At 36.8% G+C, this 25,103-nt stretch overlaps 1 protein-coding gene across 3 annotated transcripts in view; it reads right to left on the bottom strand.

The window, feature by feature from the left end:
* LOC115222609 (SEC14-like protein 5) overlaps positions 1-25,103 on the bottom strand; it is a 114,384-nt gene that overhangs the window by 46,559 nt on the left and 42,722 nt on the right. For 2 of the 3 annotated variants that reach the window (XM_029792930.2, XM_029792915.2), the window contains exons 3-8: positions 11,891-12,022; positions 9,872-10,000; positions 8,689-8,914; positions 6,647-6,700; positions 1,279-1,421; positions 236-425 (exon numbers count right to left, since the gene is read on the bottom strand). In XM_029792930.2, coding sequence (XP_029648790.1) covers positions 236-425; positions 1,279-1,421; positions 6,647-6,700; positions 8,689-8,914; positions 9,872-10,000; positions 11,891-12,022 — 874 coding nt within the window. The remainder of the gene's footprint in view (positions 1-235; positions 426-1,278; positions 1,422-6,646; positions 6,701-8,688; positions 8,915-9,871; positions 10,001-11,890; positions 12,023-25,103) is intronic. The other variant, XM_036500466.1, reaches the window with a different exon arrangement.

Below are 25,103 nucleotides of genomic sequence, written 5' to 3'. Positions count from 1 at the left end.
TGGTGGAAGTTGGGCTTAAAATGTAAAGAGCTGGAAGAAATGTCACTAAGTGTTTTGTCCAATGAACTAACAAATCTACCAGCTCACCACCTTATAACAACAAGAATGACAATGGCAATGATAATAATGATAACGATGGTGATAATTACTGTTACCAGCACAATCATCATTATTCCTATGATAATTTATAGATACAGTACATTCAAAGATAATTCAATTTTGAAATTTTACCAACCATTGTCTGAGAAGTGCCATCCACCAGGGTAATATTTTTGGATGACCTGTGATGGTCGATAACTATCAAGAAGATGATCAATGTTGTGAAGTTTACGCCAAGCTAAAGAATGAACCAGCATTTCTCTGGCTTTTTCAATATTAAACTGTCGTGCTCGTAAAAAGCGAAGAATGTGTGCATCTTTGGGAATCTGCAATGGAACAAGGATGTATAAGAAATACCATTCATAACCAACTTGTATTGAAAGTTTTTAAAATGCGAAATTACAGAAATTGTCAAATTATGAAGCATGTATTTAAATTTATGTTAACAAGGAGGAAATAGCATGGGTCTATAGGGGTGGTACTGAGGTGTTCAGAAGATAAATAACATTTCATCTAGGTAGACTGTTTTTCTCATAATGACTTTCTCATCAGATCTGGTATTCTATTGCTTGCACATAAAAGCACCCACTACACTCTCAGAGTGGTTGGCGTTAGGAAGGGCATACAGCTGTAGAAACTCTGCGAGATCAAGATTGAAGCCTGGTGCAGCCCTCTGGTTCGCCAGCCCTCAGTCATTTGTCCAACCCATGCTAGCATGGAAAGCAGATGTTAAATTATGATGATGATGATGATGATGATAAATGAACTGAGACACAGAAAGTATTCTCCAAAAAAATTCTTGCAGTGGATATCATCATCATCATAATTAACATGCAACTCATTAATTCTTGCATTGATACAAAGGTCTCAACAAATACAGTAAAGTGAAGAAAAAAAAACTGTATGACACTCCTACTTTTTTCAAGAATATTATCAATTTGTGTAGCGGCAGGTAAGAGTCACTAATAGAATACCAGATCTGATGAGAAAGTCATTATGAGAAAAACAGTCTACCTAGATGAAAACAAACAATAGAGATTATTTGTGTCATATAATATCAATCATACTGTGTTAATAATAATGTTCACAATCTTTCAAGACACAAGGAATGCAATCAAACTATCACACAGTTATAAATTTTTAAAAATAAGAAGGTCGATATTGCAACATGAAACATACTTTTCCTTTGTGCGTTTCTTGTAGCCATTGCCGTAATTGTACAAGTTGACTTTCCTGAAGAGGGGTTAAGTGACCAAGACATCGTTGAATATATTCTGCTTCAAGCTTTCCTGAATTCACAGAACATTCAAGTTTGACAGTTTCTAAGACAAAGAGAAAAAAAAACAATGCAAAATTATAATTAATCAACAAAGAAACAGAACAAAAATTAAATTTTCCTGCTTATTTATTCCATGATTGTCATGTATAACTGTAAGTGCCATTGTTTTATAATAACAAATTTCCTGTTTTTTCAATAAAACCATTTCTGAACTGATCAGTTTTTACTTTTCATTCATTGTCAAAGAATCTTTGTCTATAATCTTTTTACAATTTTCTAAGAAAAGGAAACAGGGATAACTAGGTAAAGTTAGTAAAGTTAAGAAAACTACGGGTAGCTAAGATTAAGATAACCATTGGACAAGTAGGAGTTGTTGTTGTTTAGATCCGGATCAGCCCTGACTGAGCAGACTCATGATCAAAACGTTCCAGTCATGACTATCATCATTTTTTTAGTCATCATGTATCTAGAATTACATATACTAATGCTGACTTGGATGTCAACTTTTTTGAAAATGATAGAGTGTAATTCAAAAGAAATTCAATTGCTATTTTTAGCAGGTCAAGTGACTAAGAAACAAAAGATATAACTGGAAAGAGGGAAGAGAAAGAGAGAGAGGAAGACAGAAAGATGCGGCAAGAAAATACGCTCATATATTGGGGTCAAAAGAGCAGAAGTTGCTTTGACAGATATAAAAAAGACAGAAAAGACAGACAAAATTTGGTTAGCTTTAACTGAGCAGACATCATCCCGACTGATAGCGGAATTCATCTGTTATATATTGTTTGAGAGAAAACTTACTGTTTTTATAACTTTGTTAAAACTCATTCTTGAATAACTTAATAGAATAACATCTAGTTAATGACTACTAGATTCTAAAGTATACATGTTTGCTCAAGCTGACTTTACATGTCATGAGAATACTGTAGTCAATGAGGTCTAATTTCATTGACTACGGTGTTGTAGCGGCAGGTAAGAGTCCCTAATGGTGAATTCTAATTGAAATCTATTTTAAATGCATAGATATAAATGCAATTTTGTTTTTTATGAGCTTCCATACTGATTTAACATCTATTTTTTCCATGCTCACATCAAGTATCTATACAACAGTGTATTTTCTTTGCATAGTTTTACATCATTTCATCTGAGTTAATTTCTTCAATAAGTATAGGGCTTTAAGATCTATGGGAAAGAAAGTTAAAGGGAATTTATGGTGCTCATACTCTTTTCAAAGTGCCATCGATATTACTGGATGATTTATATAAGCTTCTTACAGAAACCAAATTGCAATTTCATATTACACAGTGTGGATCAGTTCAGTACCAATGAGGGTGGAGGGGGGGGGGCAATGAGGTTGGGGAGGGGACGACAAGGAGAAGGGGAGGGAACAACAGATGCCTACATACCTGCTAAAAATAGCAAGTAAATCCCCTTCAAATTATATCTAACTTTCTTAAAAAGGGAAAGATATACAGGATAATGTAGTTATACATACCCTAAATCAAGTAAAAAAAAAAAGAATGAAATGCTCAAAGTTTGATCAGATCTGACCTGGGGCTAAACAACAACTAAATATAACTGAAATGTAAATCCTAGTTTTTTTGTGTTTGATTCACTTTTCCAATTAAGATTTGAAATCAGGTTGCTGAGTTTACTAGGCCAGTTTCTAAAACTTTCTCCATAACTTTCTAAAGTAAAAGAGAGCAGATTGCTAATGGTGATGAGCAGATGAAAAGTCATTAGATTCCATTAGATTTGGAACCATCAGAAAATACACTGCCAGAAAAATAAACAAAACAAAATGATAAACAAAAACATTACATGCTGAAATATTCCATTTCTGACATTCTAGGAATGTGCTACTGTTACCAAGAATTAATGTTAGAAATATCGATTTGTTAACTTCTGGTGAAAAGCTTGCAACATTATATTTAATGTACTCTGAAGTAATTCAGCATTTATTTTTCTTGGCAGGTTTTTTTTTTATTGATTTGATAGCAAAAAATGGTTAAGTTAGTTCTTGTTTGACAAGAAAGAGATTGGTTTACAAAGTATTTATTTCACAAAACAGTAAAATAAATATAGCTGAATACCCAATGACTGGTGCAGCAGCATACTAGTCAACTGCTACAAAGGTAAAGGTGATGCCCTAGATACAAATAATTACAGAGGTATCAAGCTGTTGGATCAAGTAATGAAGGTTACGGAGAGGGTCATAGCCCAACTAATTAGAGAGAGAGTTAGTTTAGATGAGATGCAGTTTGGGTTCGTGCCAGGAAAAAGTACCACTGATGCTATATTCCTGGTAAGGCAGCTGCAGGAGAAATACCTAGCCAAAGATAAGCCCCTGTACCTGGCTTTCGTTGACATGGAGAAAGCTTTTGATAGGGTCCCCCGATCCCTTATCTGGTGGTCAATGAGGAAACTAGGGATAGATGAATGGCTGGTGAGGACTGTGCAAGCCATGTACAGAGATGCCGTAAGTAAGGTTAGGGTTGGCAACATGTACACAGAAGAATTCAAAGTAGAGGTTGGGGTCCACCAGGGTTCAGTACTCAGCCCCCTCCTATTTATCATAGTACTCCAGGCAATTACGGAGGAATTCAAGACAGGCTGTCCCTGGGAGCTCCTCTACGCTGACGACCTTGCTCTTATTGCTGAGTCACTATCAGAACTGGAGGAGAAGTTCCAGGTGTGGAAGGAGGGTTTAGAATCAAGGGGCCTTAGAGTCAACCTAGCTAAAACCAAAGTACTAATAAGTAGAAAGGTAGACAATCCACAAATATCTTCAGGAAGATGGCCCTGCTCGATCTGTAGAAAAGGTGTAGGTAGAAACTCTATAAGATGTACCCAGTGTAAGCTATGGACACATAAGAGGTGCAGCAATGTCAAAGGTAGGCTAACTGGGAAGATAGTTTTTGTATGTGGCAGATGCTCGGGAGCATTAACCTCCGAAAATCTGCAGAAAACAACTTCCGTCACTTTCCAGGGGGAAAAACTAGAAGTAGTTGATAGCTTCCGTTATCTAGGTGACCAAGTCAGTAGTGGGGGTGGGTGCGCTGAAAGTGTAACTGCTAGAATAAGAATAGCCTGGGCAAAGTTTAGGGAGCTCTTACCTCTGCTGGTGACTAAAGGCCTCTCGCTCAGAGTAAAAGGCAGACTGTATGATGCGTGTGTACGAACAGCCATGCTACATGGCAGCGAAACATGGGCTGTGACTGCTGAGGACATGCGTAAGCTCGTGAGGAATGAAGCCAGTATGCTCCGATGGATGTGTAATGTCAGTGTACATACTCGACAGAGCGTTAGCACCTTGAGAGAAATGTTGTACCTAAGAAGCATCAGTTGTGGTGTGCAAGAGAGACGATTGCGCTGGTATGGTCATGTGGCGAGAATGGATGAAGATAGGTGTGTGAGAAAGTGCCAATCCCTAGCAGTTGAGGGAACCCGTGGAAGAGGTAGACCCAGGAAAACCTGGGACGAGGTGGTGAAGCACGACCTTCGAACTTTAGGCCTCACTGAGGAAATGACCAGAGACCGAGACCTTTGGAAATATTCTGTACGTGAGAAGACCAGGCAGGACAAGTGAGCCCAGCCCACTTATGAATGCCTTTCCTCCCTTGGACACAAAGACCGGTTGAGGCAAGCGAAGTCGATATAGAACCTCATCCGACGACAGACACCCATCCCAACCCCCCATGCTTGCGAAGACATGTTGGGGCAAGCGAAATCGAAATCGAAATCGAAACCGAATTGAACCAGCCAGGATCCCTGGCCTGGTGGTACGTAAAAAGCACTATCCGACTCGGGGCCGTGGCACGTAAAATACTCCAATGCGACCGTACGACAGGCACCCATGCCAACCCCCTTTGCTTGTGAAGACATGTTGGGGCAAGCGAAATCGAAATCGAATTGAACCAGCCAGGATCCCTGGTCTGGTGGTACGTAAAAAGCACTATCCGACTCGTGGCCGTGGCACGTAAAATACTCCAATGCGACCGTACGACAGGCACCCTTGCCAACCCCCTTTGCTTGTGAAGACATGTTGGGGCAAGCGAAATCGAAATCGAATTGAACCAGCCAGGATCCCTGGTCTGGTGGTACGTAAAAAGCACTATCCGACTCGTGGCCGATGCCAGCACCGCCTCGACTGGCTTCCGTGCCGGTGGCACATAAAATACACCAATCTGACCGTGGCCGTTGCCAGCCCCGCCTGGCACCTGTGCAGGTGGCACGTAAAAAGCACCCACTACACTCACGGAGTGGTTGGCGTTAGGAAGGGCATCCAGCTGTAGAAACATTGCCAAATTAGACTGGAGCCTGGTGCAGCCTTCTGGCTTCCCAGAACCCCGGTCGAACCGTCCAACCCATGCTAGCATGGAGAACGGACGTTAAATGACGATGATGATGATGATGACAATGTCTCTGTCTTCTTAACAATTTATATCCAAAAGTGATCAGCCTTTTGTTTTGAAATAAGAAAATGGAAATTGTAGTTTCAATGGGTTACTAAAGATCATTAGTAGTATAGGTTAAAGCAAAGTGGAATAGTTTCTTGTTGAATCGGAGATTCTGCACATCGGGGACTAACCTCTACACCACAGTGATTATCTGATTAACAACTTCCATTTATTCTCACAAATCACTTCAGCCATAATGAGGACAATGGCAATTAAAATAATGATTATGACAATGAGTATGTTAGCTATAACAATAACATGATGATAATAATGACTATACTTGAAAGCTACTTATATTTTTGTATTGATATTCTTGTGCATTTCTTCTAATGAGTATTTCATCAGTTACCCTCCAATAAACAACAAGTGTTATGGACTGAGGCTTTATTCAGAGATATCTCTAGTGATCTTATTGTGTCTGTGTTTGATTGATTCTTTTCATAATTCCTTCAGGATTTGAGATTCCTCACAACTGCCACAAAAGAAAACTTTGATTCCACTTCCACTAGTTCTTTTGTTCAGAAATTTACAATTTATAAAACTGAGAAGTTTGCTTAGACTGAAATTCATGTGGCAAGAAATCAAATCAAAGCAAATTTTTGAACTAAAACTGAAACTTGAACTCAAAGCAAAATTCAATGAAAAGAGGGATTTGAATTTAAATTTGATAGTATGAAAAAAAATTTCAGGTTTATGAAAATAAATTTAGTCAACTTGAAATTTCAAACTGGAACATAACAACAAAAATTGAAATTTCCATCCATTTAAACAGCCTTAATGAACAAAATAAAGATACACTGGTACTTACTTTTATTCTTTTTGTCAGCTTCGATAGAAGTATCTTCAGCTTGTGCTCTCTTATCTGAAAGATCATTTCAGAATATAACTATTAATGTAGTTTGATAACAATTATTTTCTAAATATTCATTTAGACATTGATTCTAACTCAAATTCATTTTCTGAGTAAGACTCATTGATATATTCAACAATAAAATCAAGTTGTCAGTATATAAAAGTTTCTATAAATTGTCAGTCCTCAACATTTTCTGTGATTATCCACTCAAACACTAAATATCTTGCTGAGTGTTTTTCCAATCCTGAATCTAATCATAGCCTGAAGAGTTCTCAGACATTGTCCTTCTATATGTAGTTTTCTTATTGCCTACCACACTACACGATATAGGGGTATGTCAAAAGCTTTTGCTATGTTAGTAATTGCAAGATAGAGTTTGTTTTACTTATCCTTATTCTCATATAGAGAAAAAACAGGGAAATTTTAAAAAGGTAGGACCATAAGCAGACTAATATCATTTATGAATTATAACTAATGAGAGTATTAATTATAATTAGTAATGAATATCAACTACTTTATTTACAATTATGACTGAATAAATTAAATATTATCAGTTAACATACCACTGATAACAAAATAATCAAACCATGAAATTTCACACAAAGATATATAAAAGTACATATTTTTGTTTATTTCTACCTTCAATATTTTCCCTAAAGGCACTGTTAGACTACAGGCTAATATTCTTTTCAGTGCTTGGATTGAAGTCTTGTTTCTCACTTAAAATGCAGTCAGGAAAAATTTTCAATTTTATCACCATCCCACCAAGTGAAGAAAATAAATCTCAATAATATATTGAAATCAATTTAGTTCTACACAAACTACAAACTGGCTTTGCCCATATGTCCAATTTTGTGACACTCTCTCTCTCTCTCTCTCTCTCTCTTTCTCTCTCTTCCAAACACTTATTTCTTCCTAGACTCAGATATTTTGTACATACTTTATGAAAAATATATTATGATTACAATAAATGAAGCCAAAAGAGAAGAAAATGTGCACAGAATCTCTCTTAGAAATCATAAAGTAATATGAATACAAAAAATATTTAAATTAATAAAAAATAGAATGAAGTCCAACATTTTAAAGGAGGAAAATTGTAAATAGTTATGTTTTCATCATTCCTAAAAGTCTTGGCAACATAAGTGGAACAAAAATGCTTCAATTGGGTATCAAAATCTTGGAATGCTATGATAAAAATAAGAGCAGTACTAAAACAATGCTAACAAAGAATTTATATATTGGAATATTAACAGGAACAGCAGCAGTTTCTATTATGGCCAACCTCCAAAGTACTTGATATGCAAACAGCAGCAGTAGTAGTGGAGGCGCAATGGCCCAGTGGTTAGGACAGCAGACTCGCGGTCGGAGGATCGCGGTTTCGATTCCCAGATCGGGCGTTGTGTGTGTTTATTGAGCGAAAACACCTAAAGCTCCACGAGGCTCCAGCAGGGAGTGGTGGCGACCCCTGTTGTACTCTTTCGCCCCAACTTTCTCTCACTCTTTCTTCCTGTTTCTTGTCCCCGACTTCCTACGCAACCGCTGAGCCTGAATGCGCATTCATCCATCTGTCGATGCTCTCGGTGTCGGGGGGTTGACCTGCTTTCTCTTCAGCGGGTCTTACGAATAGCAAAGGACCACGTTTTGGACTTCTCCCACTGGGACGAAGACTGCTTCGCTCAACAAACAAACAAACAAAGCAGCAGTAGTAGTTAGATAAGTTTCTGTTTACATAAATTAGTGTCATCATAGTAAATTGATTTGTTTTCATTAAACAAAACTAACTTAATACAATTACAATATATTATTAGTGCACATTTTACTAATTTAGGTAAAATAAGAAGTAAAGTTGAGCCATAAATGTTATTTCAGTACCATCACAGTTGGAAAAATTTAAATATATTTTATTGAACATTGAAATATGATGTGGCCATCTTTTGGATACCCTAAGTTTGAGAAGCTTACAAGAAGAAATATTTCAATAAAGAAAGAATGCAAACCTTCAGCATTTTTCGATGTTCCCTCTGCCTGACTGTAGAGTGAAGAGGCAGCATCAGATGTAGTGCAAACATCAGCATCTTGGCAGCTAAGTGTTTTCATCCCTTTAGCCAAACCTGAACACTCCTCAGAACTCTTTCCTTCTGTCTTGGTCTCTGTCCAAGGTGGGATATATGTAATATTCTCCTTCAGTAGTTCGTTGATGTAGTATTCTATTACTTCTTTACCCTGGATTACACAAAACAGGAATTAAATCAATGACAACATTCCATCACAGAACCCTTTACATAAAAAAAACAGTACGGCTCATGTAAGTAATGTAGTTATTATGCTCATACTTATTCTGGACACCAAAAAGTAGTTGTTTATCTAACAGTCTAAACTTTACTCACCAACACCTTTTTCATTATTCAAAATCACTTTAAGTAAGGAGGCCCTATGGGCCACTTCTAGGCAAAGGATTAGGAGAAACATTAATTGCTACAAAAGTTGTACACATAGCCACACATAAACTTTTGCTGTTAGTATCATAAATATTGGGTTGTCCAGAAAGTTCATGCCGATTTATAGTAGCTTACCTTTCGACTTGTTTTAGAACATGGTTAAGTCCATAAAATAGGATTTGACTACACCTCCATTTAGAGCACAGTTTAAGCTATCTTTTCGTGGAAGAAGGTTTATGTTCCTATAACCTGTGTTAGTTCTGTAATTATTTAAAATGGAAGATAAGAAAGTTCATTTTCAGCACTTGATGCTTTGGGAACCAGACAAAAATTGCTGCAGCTCGGCTAGGATGTGTTACTCCACCCTCCATATTCACCAGATATTGCTCCTTCAGATTTCCATTTATTCAGGTCTCTGCAGAATAGTCTTAATGGTAACAATTTCAATTCCTTGGATGATGTAAAAAGATACCTTGATGAATTCTTTGCCATGAAACCACCTTAATTCTGGGAAGAGGGCATTTTCAAGTTAAAGGAAAGATGGAGATGCATTGTGCAACAAAATGGTTCATATTTGGTTGATTAAAAATGTAATGGCAAGTATTTATTGACCTTTTTCTTTCCTTTAAAAATCGGCACAAACTTTTCAGACAACCCAATAGTAATGTCATTAATAACCATATAGATAGGCTGTTTCATTAGTAATATGATTATGAAATGGTTAATCAAAAAGTCATTATACCTTTTTAATGTTAAGTGTATACTGTTTCATTGCTATTTTTTCCAGTGTGCTTTCAAATCCAAAGAATGATTTGATATCAAGACTAGCAGTCTGTTCAAAACACGTCCAGTCAGGATTTTCAGGGTGTACCTGTAATCATTGGTAAAAGAAGGAAACATTATTTTTAATGATGTTATATTAGTATATGAAGAAGTGTGGCTTAGTGATTAGAGTGTCTGACTCACAGACTAAGTCAAGAGTTCAATTCCCAGCAGTGCACAGTGTCCTTGAGCAAGATACTTTATTTCACATTACTCCAGTCCACTCTGCTGGCAAAAATGAGTACTATCTGTATTTCAAAGAGCCAGCCTTGTCACATTCTGTGTCATGCTAAATCTCCTTAAGAACTACATTAAGGGCACACATGTCTATGAAGTGCTCAGCCACATGCATGTTAATTTCACAAGCAGGTTGTTCTGTTGATCGGATCAACTGGAACATGTGTCATAACCAACAGAGTGGCAATTAATTACTATATGTGTTTAAATGTATCATCATCATTATCATCATCATCATCATCATCATCATCATCACCATTTAACATCTGTTGTCCATGTTGGCATGGGTTGGACAGTTTGACCAGAGCTGACATGCTGGGGAGCTACACCAGACTTGTCTGATTTGGCTTGGTTTCTACAGCTGGATGCCCTTCCTAACACCAACCACTTACAGAGTGTGCTGGGTGCTTTTACATAGCACTACACAGGTGCTTTACATGGTACTGCAGGAGCACTTTTACATGGCACCGCACAAGTGCTTTTACATGATTCCACATGGACACTTTTATGTGGCACTACATGGGGTGTACATTAATACTTACAAATTCCCAACTTTCATCCCTATTACAAAAATTATAATAACTGACTTTAGAACACAAACTTATACAGACTACTTTTGAATCAGCTGTTTGAAATGATACAAGTAGTTTAAGTTTCTAGTGCTGATATAAAGAGGCTTGTTGAGATTTCTGAGAATAGTATGTCTTGAGGTTTTTAGCCAGAACTCTTGGAGGAGTTCTGTTTTTGAGTTTTTTCAAAGCATTATCACCATTGCCATTGTTGTCAATAAGTTGATGTCCACCTTTGTCAGACAGCATTTATTGAAGCAATGTCCTTCTTGGTGCCAACCCTCACCTGTTTCTAAAAAAGATATTTTCCCAGAGCATGATCATGGAGGCACATGGCCTAGTGGTTAAAGCAGAGGACTTGCGGTCGAGGGATCGCGGGTTTGAATCTCAGACTGGGCGAGGTGTGTGTTTATGAGCGAAACACCGAAGCTCCACATGGCTCCGGCAGAAGGTAATGGCGAACTTCTGCTGACTCTTTCGCCACAACTTTCTCTCACTCTTTCCTCCTGCATCTTGCAGCTCACCTGCAATGGACCAGCATCCTGTCCCGGTGGGAAACCTTACGCCACAGAAACCGGGAAACCGGCCCTATGAGCCAAGCGTGGCTTGAGAAGGAACAAACAACAACAGAGCATGATACATTTTGGCAGAATATAGAACAGGATGACATTGCTTATATGACAGCAGCATTCCTTTACAACTATCAAAACAAGGAAACACAAACATACAACACTCACACACACATATGTATACATTCTTGAGATTCTTGTTTCTTAAAGGGAAATTCAAAAAACTGAAAACATCTCATAGCTTAGAGATCTCCAAAGACATATGCTCTGTACCTTACAAAACACATTTGAGAAGTGTGGAAAGATATAACACTAAGCCTAATCTGAAAACACTAGAAATACTCATAAAAGATCATATCTAATTAGGCTCACCCAACTGATCCAAGATGTTTTACTTCTTCAAACCTAAGAAAATACAAATTTTCTATAATGAGAAATAATTGTTTCTTATAAAGAGAACAATAAATTTTCTGTTTTAAAACAACATAAAATAGCAATAATTTCTCTAGCTCAATTTTAGTCAAGCTTCTATTAATATATTGTAAATATAAATGATAATCTTACTGAGTAAAAGCATTGCTCTTTAACAGTAACTCTAGATGAAAAGCTTTCGTTGTATGCTTCAATCTTCAGGGTACGGTTACGACGATCCAGGGTGTTACGTTGCATAAAGTAGACATAGTCAACACTAGCAAGCTGAAAAGAGAGACGAAAAGAAAAAATTCTTATTAGAACTGCATGTAGTAGACAATTGCATTTCTTACAACTCCAAACATATAAAGTAACAACTGAAGATGTATTTCTAGTATTGATACCAACAAACAAAAGCACAACAAGGTAATTGTTTTTATACTCCTATTTTTTTTCCGTAAGTACAATCATTACTCTATATTTTATATTTAAAAAAATGAAAATATTTGAATTGTGAGAATCTCTTCATTGTTCCAAGAATCATTAGTTCTTTAGGAGTTTAAGGAAACAGCCAGACTTCTACACTCCTTTCTACTATCTGGGGATGGACAGGTAGTACTATCATGATGATAATGATGTTGTCATCATCATCATTAACATCATTATTAATTTAGCATTTGCTTTTCTGTGCTCACACGGATCAGACGGAATTTCTTAAGGCAGATTTTCTACAGTTGGATTTCCTCCCTGTTACCAACTCTCACCTATTTCCCAGTAAGGTAATATCTTCCATGACCAGACATGTTTTCACGGAAAATTGGAAGTGAAGAACACTGCTTGCATGATGGTGATACTTGCTTACAACCAGCACATGATGTCAAAGCAAGGAAACAGTAGCGCGCGCACGCACACACACACACACACACACACACATAACAGGCTTCTTTCAGTTTCTGTCAACCAAATCTACTCACAAGGCTTTGGTCAGCCCAGGGTATAATAGAAGACACTTACATGATGTGGTACAGTGGGATTAAACCCAAAATTATGTGGCTGAAAAGCAACATAATTACATACAGATAGAGCTGTTAATATTAAAAAATATTTCAGTATAAACCTTAACAGAAAGACAATGAGTACTAAAATAAATTATAGACTACCAACAATTACTGAATTAGATGGACACATGGCTTCACAGCTAAATTATACATTCATACACACAGAAAGAAAATAAAAGCACGATTGTCCAATTTTGTTTTTATTAATAATTTTTAAAATTAACAGCAGCAATAAAAGGTCTTTGTGTCAAATTTAGTTGCATATTTTAGGCATCTCCAATATTAATTAATTTAGGAAACCATGTAGAGATCTCTGAACCATACAAATTGAATGTTCCTAATGAAGGTAGTTCCTAAAAAAAAATACTTCTAATTATAGGCCTTTAGTTCATTGGTTTGGGAAAACCATCTATTTTCAGTAAGAGAGGCGGATGTTTGAGGCTGGTATCAATTAGTGAGTGTGTGCTGTTGCACTTAGGTCTCTGTTCCTTTTGAGATGCAAATTTAATGTCAACCCTCCTTCCATCTATTTAAACCCACTTTACGCCTTTTTTTTCTCCAGTCTGTGTCAGACTCAGTTAGACTTTACATACTAAATATCTTATCCAATTCTTTCTCCTAGAGCTGCATCTTTCAGAACATTCATCTTGTCCATATTTTCTTTTCATCTATTAAGACACACTCACATGCATACAAAGATACCACATTATATTGTGTATACATGCCATATTCTATGTACATGCACACAAAACACAGACACATTACATACATACACACAACCACCACACACAGAGGCTAAAAACACACACACATGCAGAACAAACACATCACACAGTTTAACACCAAGCTTGACATCTTTAATAGACTTCTCTCTGTTACAAACATTTTGCTCAGAACCAATGCAATATTTTCATACACATGTTTAGAGTGAGTAACAGCCCCATCAATCTCATCAGTCTGGGAAAGACTGCAAAAGTCATAGGTCCTGCTTCGCTTCATCTGATTAACTGAGAATTAAAATAACATAACTAAATATCTGTATGTGTGTGTATATATATATATATATATATATATATAATATATATATATATTTGACTCATATATATATGAGTCAAGTACTGGGGATGTCTGTGATGCTATTGACTAACCTCCTCCATTAATACTGCTGGCCTTGTGCCTAAATTGACTAATATATATATATATATATATATATATATATATATATTATATATATATATATTTTCAAAATGTGACTGCGTGTGTACCGTTTGTGATTTTTTTTCCTCTGTCTTCCCTTCTCTGGATCTTTCCTTTTCCTATATTTCCAATGAAGAGCTCCGCTCGAAACGTTAAACCCTCCTTCTTTCCTGAGCGTCAAATAATACTATATTTGTTCCATTTCCTCGTGTTGTTGTGTCTTTTTGTGCTTTCTTGTTTGGATTAACTATATATATATATATATCATTATCGTCATTATCATTTTACATTTGCTTTTCCAGGTTTGCTCTGCCTCACTTCTACATTCTATTTTCTTGTTTCTACACCAAGTTGCTCTTCCTGTTACCAATCACTTTATATATGTACTGTGTGTGTTTTATCATGGCACAAGGATTAAAGAAGTTGATTTCTTCTTGGCAAGACTATGAATTTTCTCGTAGTTTTGCCAGAAACAAGTCTTCTCTACCCTATGTAATTTCTGTTCATTTATTCATCAGTACTACAAAGTTTATCGTATTCTTATTAAACTCAAAGAGTTCCACCTTCCTTGCGTTGACTCCATTCCTTTCTTTGAAGACAACTGGATAGGAAGAGAGAGTGATTAGAGAAGACCAGGATATGAGGGAAGAAGTGATACTAGAGAAAGTAAGGAAGAGAGAGAGTGAGGTTGTAATAGACGTGGATTTGAAGTAATCAAAACACACACACACACACACATGTACCCATGTTTGTGCTTCTATTATTATATTCTTTTACTGATTTCAACAAAAGGACAACAGAATTGTAGCCATGACTATGGCCTTGACTGAGACACCATCTTCAAATATTTTTAATTGGTCACATTAACCTCAGTACCTGTGTATCTGTTGTGTGTATTTTGGTATGATCATCAGATCAGTTGAAGGTTGATGCAGGTGAAAGCATAACTGCTCACTTTTAATATCTGCCATGCCCAGTTGCATTGTTTGTGCATCTTTGTGCATGAGTCCATGCATATACATCCTTGTGTGTTTGTGTGCAAATGTGCTCTTTGAGGTGCATGTGTTTTACTCATTTTTGTTCTAGCATACCTATGTAAAAATTACAGGTATTTTGTGGGTGTTAGTTCATTGTACTGTTGGCCAGCACCTATTGGATTTTATGTTTGCAGTTCTTAGCCAATATATGTGTTTGTTCTGTATATTATGATTTGGTTGGATCAATTAAAGGCAAAGGCAGAAGGGTCAGTGCTCATTTTAGTGTCTGTAGATTTTTGTATGTTTATATACAAGAAAATATGCACAGTTTCTGTTTACCAAGTGTCACTGACAGGATATAGATCAACCCAAGGCTTTCCCATGTGGTTATGAAGCAAACTTTATAACAATAAGGATATGCTAGTGCCTACATATATTTTGCTCTTATCTGCTTCACTCTTTAATCCATGTATTGGTCCTCATTATCAGATACATATCACTAGATTCATGCAGGTAAATCTCATCAGACACATAAAACATCCACAACCAAGTGAATGTTGTTTCTCTATAAAAAGTTGTATGATGATTTTATATATATATAACGACATACATATCTGAATGTATGGGAACACACATACATACAGCAGATTCATACATATACACATATGTGTATGTGTGCAAGAATGTCTAAATTCATTTCTTAAGAGGAATGAAGTCATTTTCTATGACTAACACTTCAGTTCTTTAAAGTCAGTTCACATCTGTAGGACTTCAAAGTGAAAGTAGCACAACCTACTTTAGTAAAATGGAAGTCATTAAAATAAAATCTAATTAACAACAACAACAATAATAATACTATTACTGATAACTGTTCCTAATTTAGACACAAGGCCAGTAGTATTAATGGACGAGGTTAGTCAATAGCATCACAGACATCCCCAGTACTTGACTCATATTTTATTTTATCAGCCTTGGAGGAATGAAAGGTGAAATTGACCTCGACATGACTTGATGCCAGAACAGAAAAGAGGAAGGAAATACTGCAAAGTATTTCTGCAAAGCTCTAACCATTTTTCCCATCCACTACTACCAATAATAACAAAATTACTACCGCTAATACTCCTTTCTACTACAAGCACAAGGTCTGAAATTTGGGAGTAGAGGGAGCTAGTCAATTATTTTAACCCCAATGCCCAACTTGGTACTTCTTTTATTGATTCCCAAAAGAATGAAGGCTAAATTCAACTTTGGTGGCACTTGAACTCAAAACTAAATGTGCTAAATGCTGCTAAGCATTTTGTTCAGCATGCCATAACCCTTTAACTTCACTTGTATTTCTTTGCCCTTCAAAGGTAATGCATAAATATTATAAAGCATCTGAACTAACCTTACACAAACCAAGAAAGACACTGTCTCTCGGTAATTAGTTTATTTCTCTTTATACAAAACTTTGTCCAACAGAGATGTACACTGTAAATGTAAATGTGTGTATATGTGTGTGTTTTATAAATATATATACATATATATATATATATATATATATATATATATATATATATATATATATACACACACACACACATATACATAGAAACACACATACCTACATATAAACACATATACATAGGCACCTCAACACACACAAACACACATATATATTTTGAAGGAGAATTGCTCCCACTTCGTGTGGGAGGATTATGTGCAATACTCCATTCAGTGTTATAGCTATACACACAGACATCCCAGACTGCATCCAGAGTAAGGCTACTCACGTGATTGGCATAAACACACTCAGAGATATGATCCAGTTTTGGGACCACCGACATGCTGTCCCCTCCTTCAGCCTCTTCTACTGCAACTATAAAGGCCTCCATACCACCACCAATCAGGCACTCCTGACTCATGCATCTCCCCTCCTCTCATTACTCATAGTGTGTCCAACTCTGCCCAGGTCCTGCATTAACCACTACATGCAATACTTTCTCCCCAAAACATCAACCCCACCGGCAACTCCTTTCCTGCACATCTTTCCTTCGGATGTAGACTTGAAACTGTATAAACGAACAAATGAATCAATTACATTGAAGAGCCTGCAAAGGACTGCCCCCCCCCCATACATATATATATATATATATACACACACATATAGAGCACATGGCTCAGTGTTTAGGATGTCGCACTCACGATTGCAAGATTGTGGTTTCGATTCCCAGACCGTACATTGCATTGTGTTCTTGAGCAAAGCACTTCATTTCATGTTGCTCTGCGATAATTTCATCATCTGACATGTGGCACCCATTGCACCTGTACAGGTAATGTCGATTTGATGGAGGGAGTGAGCTTATGTGTATACAAACATTTGATCACTATAAACAAATCATTTGTGTGGTTGTTCGATAAGAAATACTCAAACCCTCATACATCATCTGAAAACGGGAGAGTTCCTCACACACACACACACACACATATTATCATTTTTAGGCCTGTATTTTCTATGTTTACATGGTTTAGACAAAAACTTATTGAGGCAGTTTTCTATAGCTAGGTGTCCTTCCTGTTGCCAACCCATTCTTTTTTTCCTCATTAGGTAATTATCTCCCTGGTTTTTCACATGATGAACCACAGAGCTTGTGGTTCATCAATGCTTTAAACTTGTAGCAAGTTTAAAGCACTGATGTCATCTAAACAGTGTCATCATTTTACACTTTAAACACTTGAGCAATGTCAAGACACAGATGGGGAAAACACAAACACACATAAACACAAATAAACACACATACATAAAAAACAAACCTTCATATGCAATGGGACATTCTATTACATCTGATTTTATATATAACACATATACACACAAGTACACACAAACATGCATATATGTGTGGATATACATGCATATACACAAATACACATGCATACACACACAAACATGCATATGAGTGTATACATTATGTGTATGTGCATACATATACACATCACACACACGTGCATGCACGTACACACACACACACACACACACACACACACACACACACACACACACACACCACACACACACACACGTAAAGCAATTTAATATAAATTACAAGGTCTGCTAATACAGTGTAATTCACTAGTTGCTTCTGAAGTAAGATTGTGTTTTATTAAATTTCATAAAACAATAAAACAAAAATATAAATGAAGGCTTTTTAAAGGCCAGACATACAAAATTAGAACAGCATCAGAGAATAAAATTGTTTCAAATTATTCCAGATGAGAAACGAATCATGGAAAATAAAAACAAATAAGAGCCTGACATTGACAAAAATAGATCAACAAATGGTAATTCTGTTTTTGTAACAGAACATTGCATTGGCAAAAGTAACAGAGCAGTCATTTTCAAGAAATATAAACAGATTTGAAGGATGTAATCAATTTCTAGGAAAGGCAGATGGCACGTAAAATGCACCAATCTGACCGTGGCCGATGCCAGCCTTGCCTGGCACCAGTGCAGGTGGCACGTAAAAAGCACCCACTACACTCACGGAGTGGTTGGCGTTAGGAAAGGCATCCAGCTGTAGAAACATTGCCAGATCAGACCGGAACCTGGTGCAGCCTTCTGGCTTCCCAGATCCCCGGTCGAACCGTCCAACCCATGCTAGCATGGAGAATGGACGTTAAACGATGATGATGATGATGATGATGATGATGAATGTAATGAAGGAAATCACAAAACATTCCTTTTTTTCTGTGTATCTGTCCTGTCTGGCCTGTACTTACATAATAATCACCCGACAATGAAGACCTTAATCAACAGATATGTGGGTTAAGTAAATATATACCTACTTTGCTGTTTGAATAGAGAATTAACATAAATTTTTGAATATGTATAAAGTAAGAATTTTGTGCATATATTTTAATTTCGGAGATTTTATTTTCCACATTTTTCCATAGAAGATTGAAAGTTTTGCTTTTTCCTCTTGTTCATTCAGAGGAAGTGTCTGTGCAGTTGTAATCATATCCACTATGAAGAATGATATGGTGAAATCCTTGCCTTATAAGCTAGTTACTCTTAACAAGAGACTAATGGTCACACATGCATGCTGTTTCTCTCCATTTTGCAAGCCAGATTATCACAGCCAAGGTTCAGCCAGAGCATCAGCATTTTCTATCACCTGTTTTGTTAAACTGTTGTGGTGGCATTCATTGACAAGTAAGTATGTCATATTCAATCTACACATTGTGAACCATGAATAACAAAGTGTTTGTGTTGTTTAACATTCACCAATTTTATTGGACACCATTGCAACAGCTACTTTTTACGCATTAATATTTACCACTTAGTCACAGTTACCTGCCAATATGGCTGAAAGGGAAAGAAAGTAAGCCACCAGGATACATTTAGTCGTAGTGGGTGAACCAGTGTTAGCCTGACACTGAATTTTGTCATCGAGAGGAGTGTTGTAAGGAACATGCATGGCTAGGCTTAGAATACCAAAGCTAGATCAATTCAGAGCAGGAGTGAAATAATGAATTTTGGCTTGGTTAGAAATGCAGCCCATAGACTGTGGTAAGTTTAATACTTATAGCAGACAAATAACATGGCAAAAAAGTTGCCAAGAACTTTACTGAGAGAATTTAAGAATGATGATACCTATTTCTTTACTACCCACAAGGGGCTAAACATAGAGGGGACAAACAAGGACAGACATAGGTATTAAGTCGATTACATCGACCCCAGTGCGTAACTGGTACTTAATTAATCGACCCCGAAAGGATGAAAGGCAAAGTCGACCTCGGCGGAATTTGAACTCACAACATAACGGCAGACGAAATACTGCTAAGCATTTCGCCCGGCGTGCTAACGTTTCTGCCAGCTCGCCGCTCTTGAACGATGATGCCACTGAGAAGTATACAGGTAAGACTGTTCTTCACAACTGCAAGGATTAAGTTTGCTGCTGTAGGCCTCATTATTGACTGTATCAGTTTTTGCAGCCCACTCATACAGGTGTTGCTCCATTGAAAAAAAAGGAAAGATTTTTATAACTAAACCTACAGAAGGATCATTACTATTCTATCAACTGATCTGTGGATTAATTAACCACCACCTTTCTTGACAATAGTTCTTGCTGAATGGGTAACCTTCAAAACAGCCTATGCAGGCAGGGCAGTGCTACTGATAGTAACCATATTAGGTGACAGAGTCTGTCATATCTGAACTAACAGATGAGATCTGTAAGAGAATGACAGTCACCTTATAAAAGAAAGGACACATTGGGTAATTATAGTCTGACACATTGGGTAATTATACAGTATTTTTGAAAGAAAAAAAAAGATGAAATGGAGAAATCTAGAGTGTCTCAGATCAGAAACTGGCTTAGATATAAGCGATAACCTAAACTTAATAACAATAACATTTATAAAAAAAGCTTAAATTTACTAACATTAAAAAAAGAAATTAAGAATAAATTTCAGAAACAAACAATATATAAATTCGTTAGGAAGGGTTTGGCGTTAGGAAGGGCATCCAGCCGTAGAAACATTGCCAGATCAGACTGGGCCTGGTGCAGCCTTCTGGCTTCCCAGACCCCAGTTGAACCGTCCAACCCATGCCAGCATGGAAAGCGGACGCTAAACGATGATGATGATGATGATGATGATGATATATATAAATAAACGATTTCCCTGCTACTTTCAAACATTACTTTTCATTTTCAGCAACATTATATAACACAGGTTAAGTTATCTTTGATTACTATGATAACCTTTAAAAGTTTCTTTGTTTTAGGCAACTTAATTCAAATAATGGAAGAGTGAACAAATAAATAAATTTTTAATATGATTAATTGGAGAAAAAAAAAGAGGAGAAAATGGAAGCTGGAGGAGGAATGGTTAGAGAGAGGCAATGACGTAACCGTGTCTTTGAAGAGAATAAGTCAACAAAAAGAAATGATTTCAATAACTACCATTAAAGAAAGCCAAAGTAGGTCAGTAGAATACAACTGTGACAATGGCAATATATATATAATTTCTTTAAAGTGCTTAAATTATGTTGGCCTTGACGTCATGTCAAAACTTCTAAAACAGCAGCAGTTACAACAACAGTGTAACAATGAAAAGTAGGGTTTCAGTTAACATTAAAAAGCAATATGAATTTACTTTTAAACACACTAAAGAAATAAAGTGCTTAAAAAGTAAATAGTCATGAAGCCATGCAAATGTTTCTGCTGTTATTTAACCAAATGAGATATGGCAAGGCATAATGCTATTCAAATTAGTTCTCAGCAACTTTACTAGCGCTGTCAAATATGAAATTTTAAAGAAACATTTATCTAGCGAAAAATATTAACTGAAAAGAAGAAGGCTCAGAACTAAACAATGTTAAGTTTTAAGCCCAACTCTCTGTTCTCTAAGCAATCTCAGTCTCTATAAGACACGTTAGACATACTTAATACGTCTAATATGACATGCTTAATATAGTGGGGATAAAAAACCTAATTAGGAATATTTAAGCAGTGAGCCTCAATGAGTAATAAATATGGGAGACAACTTCAGACATATTACAGTTTTATTGAACCTCCTCAGTATAGCATACACTGTGCTTGCTAAGTTAGTGATGAGAGAATCACTTTAGTAAATATATACTATGGTACATGAGTTGATGTGAATAATTAATAGACAAAATAAAATAATAAACCATGGAGCTTAATCACTCAGAAACTTCATTTGTGTGAAAAAGGTAGTCAAGTTAGGGATCAAGTTTTCTGATGTAGTCATCATCATCATCATCATCATTTAACGTCCGTTCTCCATGCTAGCATGGGTTGGACGGTTCGACTGGGGATCTGGGAAGCCAGAAGGCTGCACCAGGCTCCAGTCTGATCTGGCAGTGTTTCTACAGCTGGATGCCCTTCCTAACGCCAACCACTCCGTGAGCGTAGTGTGTGCTTTTTACATGCCACCGGCACAGAGGTGATCTTCAAAAATAAAATGAGAAATATCTCAGTAAAGAAAAGACATTATTAACTCGATGACTAATATTATTTCAATTATTTCCTCAACAAGATCCTTTTTATTCATGTTTCAGAATCTAAGATCTAGAGTATTTGGTCCTGGAACAAAAGAGAGTAAAATAAAGCTGTGAATGTTATTTTAGAAGTTCAAAGGATTTCTATGGAAATTGTATTGCAAGGTATTTTAATTAAGATTGGAATGTACCAACAATATTAAAACAGTAGGAATGATGATGTTAATGACTTTTGTAACCTCATTTTTAATTACTTACTCAGCCTGTAAGTGTATCAATTAATCCAGGGAAATAATCAAGTAGTTTGAGCAACTAAGTAAACTAGGCATAGGCGTGACTGTGTAAGAAGTTTGTTTCCCAACCACATAGTTCCAGGTTCAATCCCACAGCATGGCACCTTGGACATGTGTCTTCTACTGTAAGCTCAGGCCCACCTAAGCCTTGTGAGTGGATCTGGTAGACAGAAACTGAAAAAAAGCCCATGATGTGTGTGTGTGTTTGTCTCCCACTACATATAGACAACTAGTGTTGGTGGGTTTACATCCCCATAAATTAGTGGTTCTGCAAAAGAGACTGATAGAAAAAGTACCAGGCTGAATAAAAAATCAGTATTAGGGTTGGTTCATTTGACTAAAAACTCTTTAAGACAGTGTCCCAGCATGGCCAGTCAAATACATGAAACAAGTAAAAGATAAAAGATAGGGTTTATTTTTTTATTAAGATCATATGTATGGACCATATCTTAATGAAAGAGTTTTGTATCTTAAAACAATGTCTCAGTCAGATTGGTAACAGAATGGTTAAGGGTACAATTGTGAGTCACATAAACTATATTTATATATTAACTACTTCTTGTGTAATTTTCAGAGTGTTTTTTTTTCACATCCTGATATCCTTACTGTTATCGTAATGTATATTGTATATAATATAGTGTGAAATACCATAGCTAACAATTCAATTGAACCCATTTACAATATATATATCATCATCATCATCATCGTTTAACGTCCGCTTTCCATGCTAGCATGGGTTGGGTGATTTGACTGAGGTCTGGCGAACCAGATGGCTGCACCAGACACCAATCTGATCTGGCAGAGCTTCTACAGCTGGATGCCCTTCCTAACGCCAACCACTCCGAGAGTGTAGTGGGTGCTTTTACGTGCCACTGGCATGAGGGCCAGTCAGGCGGTATTCACACACACACACACACACAAACACACACACACACAAACACACACACACACACACACACACACACACACACACACACAGGTGAGCACATAAGTGCAAAACAAGGTGGAAAAAATAGTACTCGAATACCAAAGTTAGGGTAATATACTTTTTTTATTAAAGCTGCAAAATTATCACAGACTTGTTACTCAGAGTTTTATGTTCTTGTTCATCAGCCAGTTGTGATGAAAACTCATCACAACTGTCTGACAAAGGGTACATGAAACTCTGAGTAACTGTTCTGTGGTAACTTGGCAGTTTTATTAATTAAAGTGAATAGATATATACATACACACATCACAAAAGTAAACACAGACACACACACACACCTCAATATACCATGTTATTTGTGTGCACTACCTGGTCCTTCAAACTTGTATTATGCACAAGGTATTTCTACTAAATGCTAGTATTCAATTGCATCAAATAACATCATTTTGCTTCTAGGAGTCTTTCAAAAATGATCTCGATCTCTCTCTCTCTCTCTCTGCATGTATGTAGAGGGAAGATATGGAAGAGGTAGACCCAGGAAGACGTAGGATGAAGTGGTGAGAAAGGATGTTCAGATGATGGGCCTAACAGTGGGGATGACAAGGGACCAAAACTCCTGGCAGTTTGCTGCGTTTGAGAAGACATGCAAGGATAAGTAAAATCGTGGTTGTCCCTGCATCCCTCTTCAGCTGAGTGATCCTAATCTTGTGGGTTCATGGGTGCTAGTGGGATGTAAAAGGCACCCATGCTGGTGCTGCATAAAAGCACCCAGTATACTCTATAAAGTGGTTGGCAGCCAGCCATTGAAACCATGCCAAAACAGACATGGAGCCCAGGAATCCCTTCAGCTGGCCAGCTCCTGTCAAACCCATACCAGCATGGAAAATGGACATTAAATGACGATGATGATGGTAATGATGATGATGATATATGAGAACATTTTTATAAACAAACTTAGAAGTAATAAGTGGGTTGGTATTTTACAAAAAAATAAAGTAAATTTTGAACACAGGATTGCTGTGAGAAGTACAAGGTTTGAGTCTCTGTAGCTGCCTACTGGCAACTTCTTTCCATCTTCTAGGGGTATTTGCCCAATTTTCTAGGCTTTTTTTTTCACAGCTATCCCAAATTTGAAATTTACTTATTCTTTGTAATGTGTATGTGTATATATATATATATATATATATATCAAAGTAATTAATGGTTTTTGTTACCTAGATGACCTAATTAGCAATGGAGATAAATATTCCAAAACTACAGTGAACCAAAGTAAGAATAGAGTAAAATAAGTTCAAGGAACTATTCAAAGTAACAAAGGATTTCTCCTTCAGATTTAAGGAAGGATGTATGATGCTGCATGATAGCAATAGTCTTTGACCATTGCTATCATGCAGCATCACACTTTGCAGTATCATATGTGGACCTTGAATGTGAACAATTTTCAAAGGTTAAGCAAAATTGAAGTGAGCATTCTCTGCTGAAATATATAATGTTAGTGATATACACACATACATACAATAAGTGTTCTTGTTAAAGTGGTTAAATTAAGTTATAAAGAACAACAAAAATTTCGTAGAGTCAAATTTATGATACATTTTGACTAAGACTTCAATGTTTGATTGTTCAAACAGTGGCCAAATAAGCAATATCATCATCATCATCATCATCATCATTTAACGTCCGCTTTTCATGCTGGCATGAGTTGGATGGTTTGACTGAGGACTGGCAAACCAGATGGCTGCACCAGGCTCCATTCTGATCTGGCAGAGTTTCTACAGCTGGATGCCCTTCCTAACAGCAACCACTCTAAGAGTGTAGTGGGTGCTTTCATGTGCCACCAGCACAAGGGCCAGTCAGGCGGTACTGGCAATGGCCACGCTCAAATGGTGTTTTTTACATGTCACCTGCAC

This window comes from Octopus sinensis, linkage group LG2, assembly GCF_006345805.1.
Source record: "Octopus sinensis linkage group LG2, ASM634580v1, whole genome shotgun sequence".
In the NCBI taxonomy this organism is placed as follows: Eukaryota; Metazoa; Mollusca; class Cephalopoda; order Octopoda; family Octopodidae; genus Octopus; species Octopus sinensis.
The sequence above is the reverse complement of the archived record's forward strand: the minus strand, read 5'-3'. Positions and strand labels throughout refer to the sequence as shown.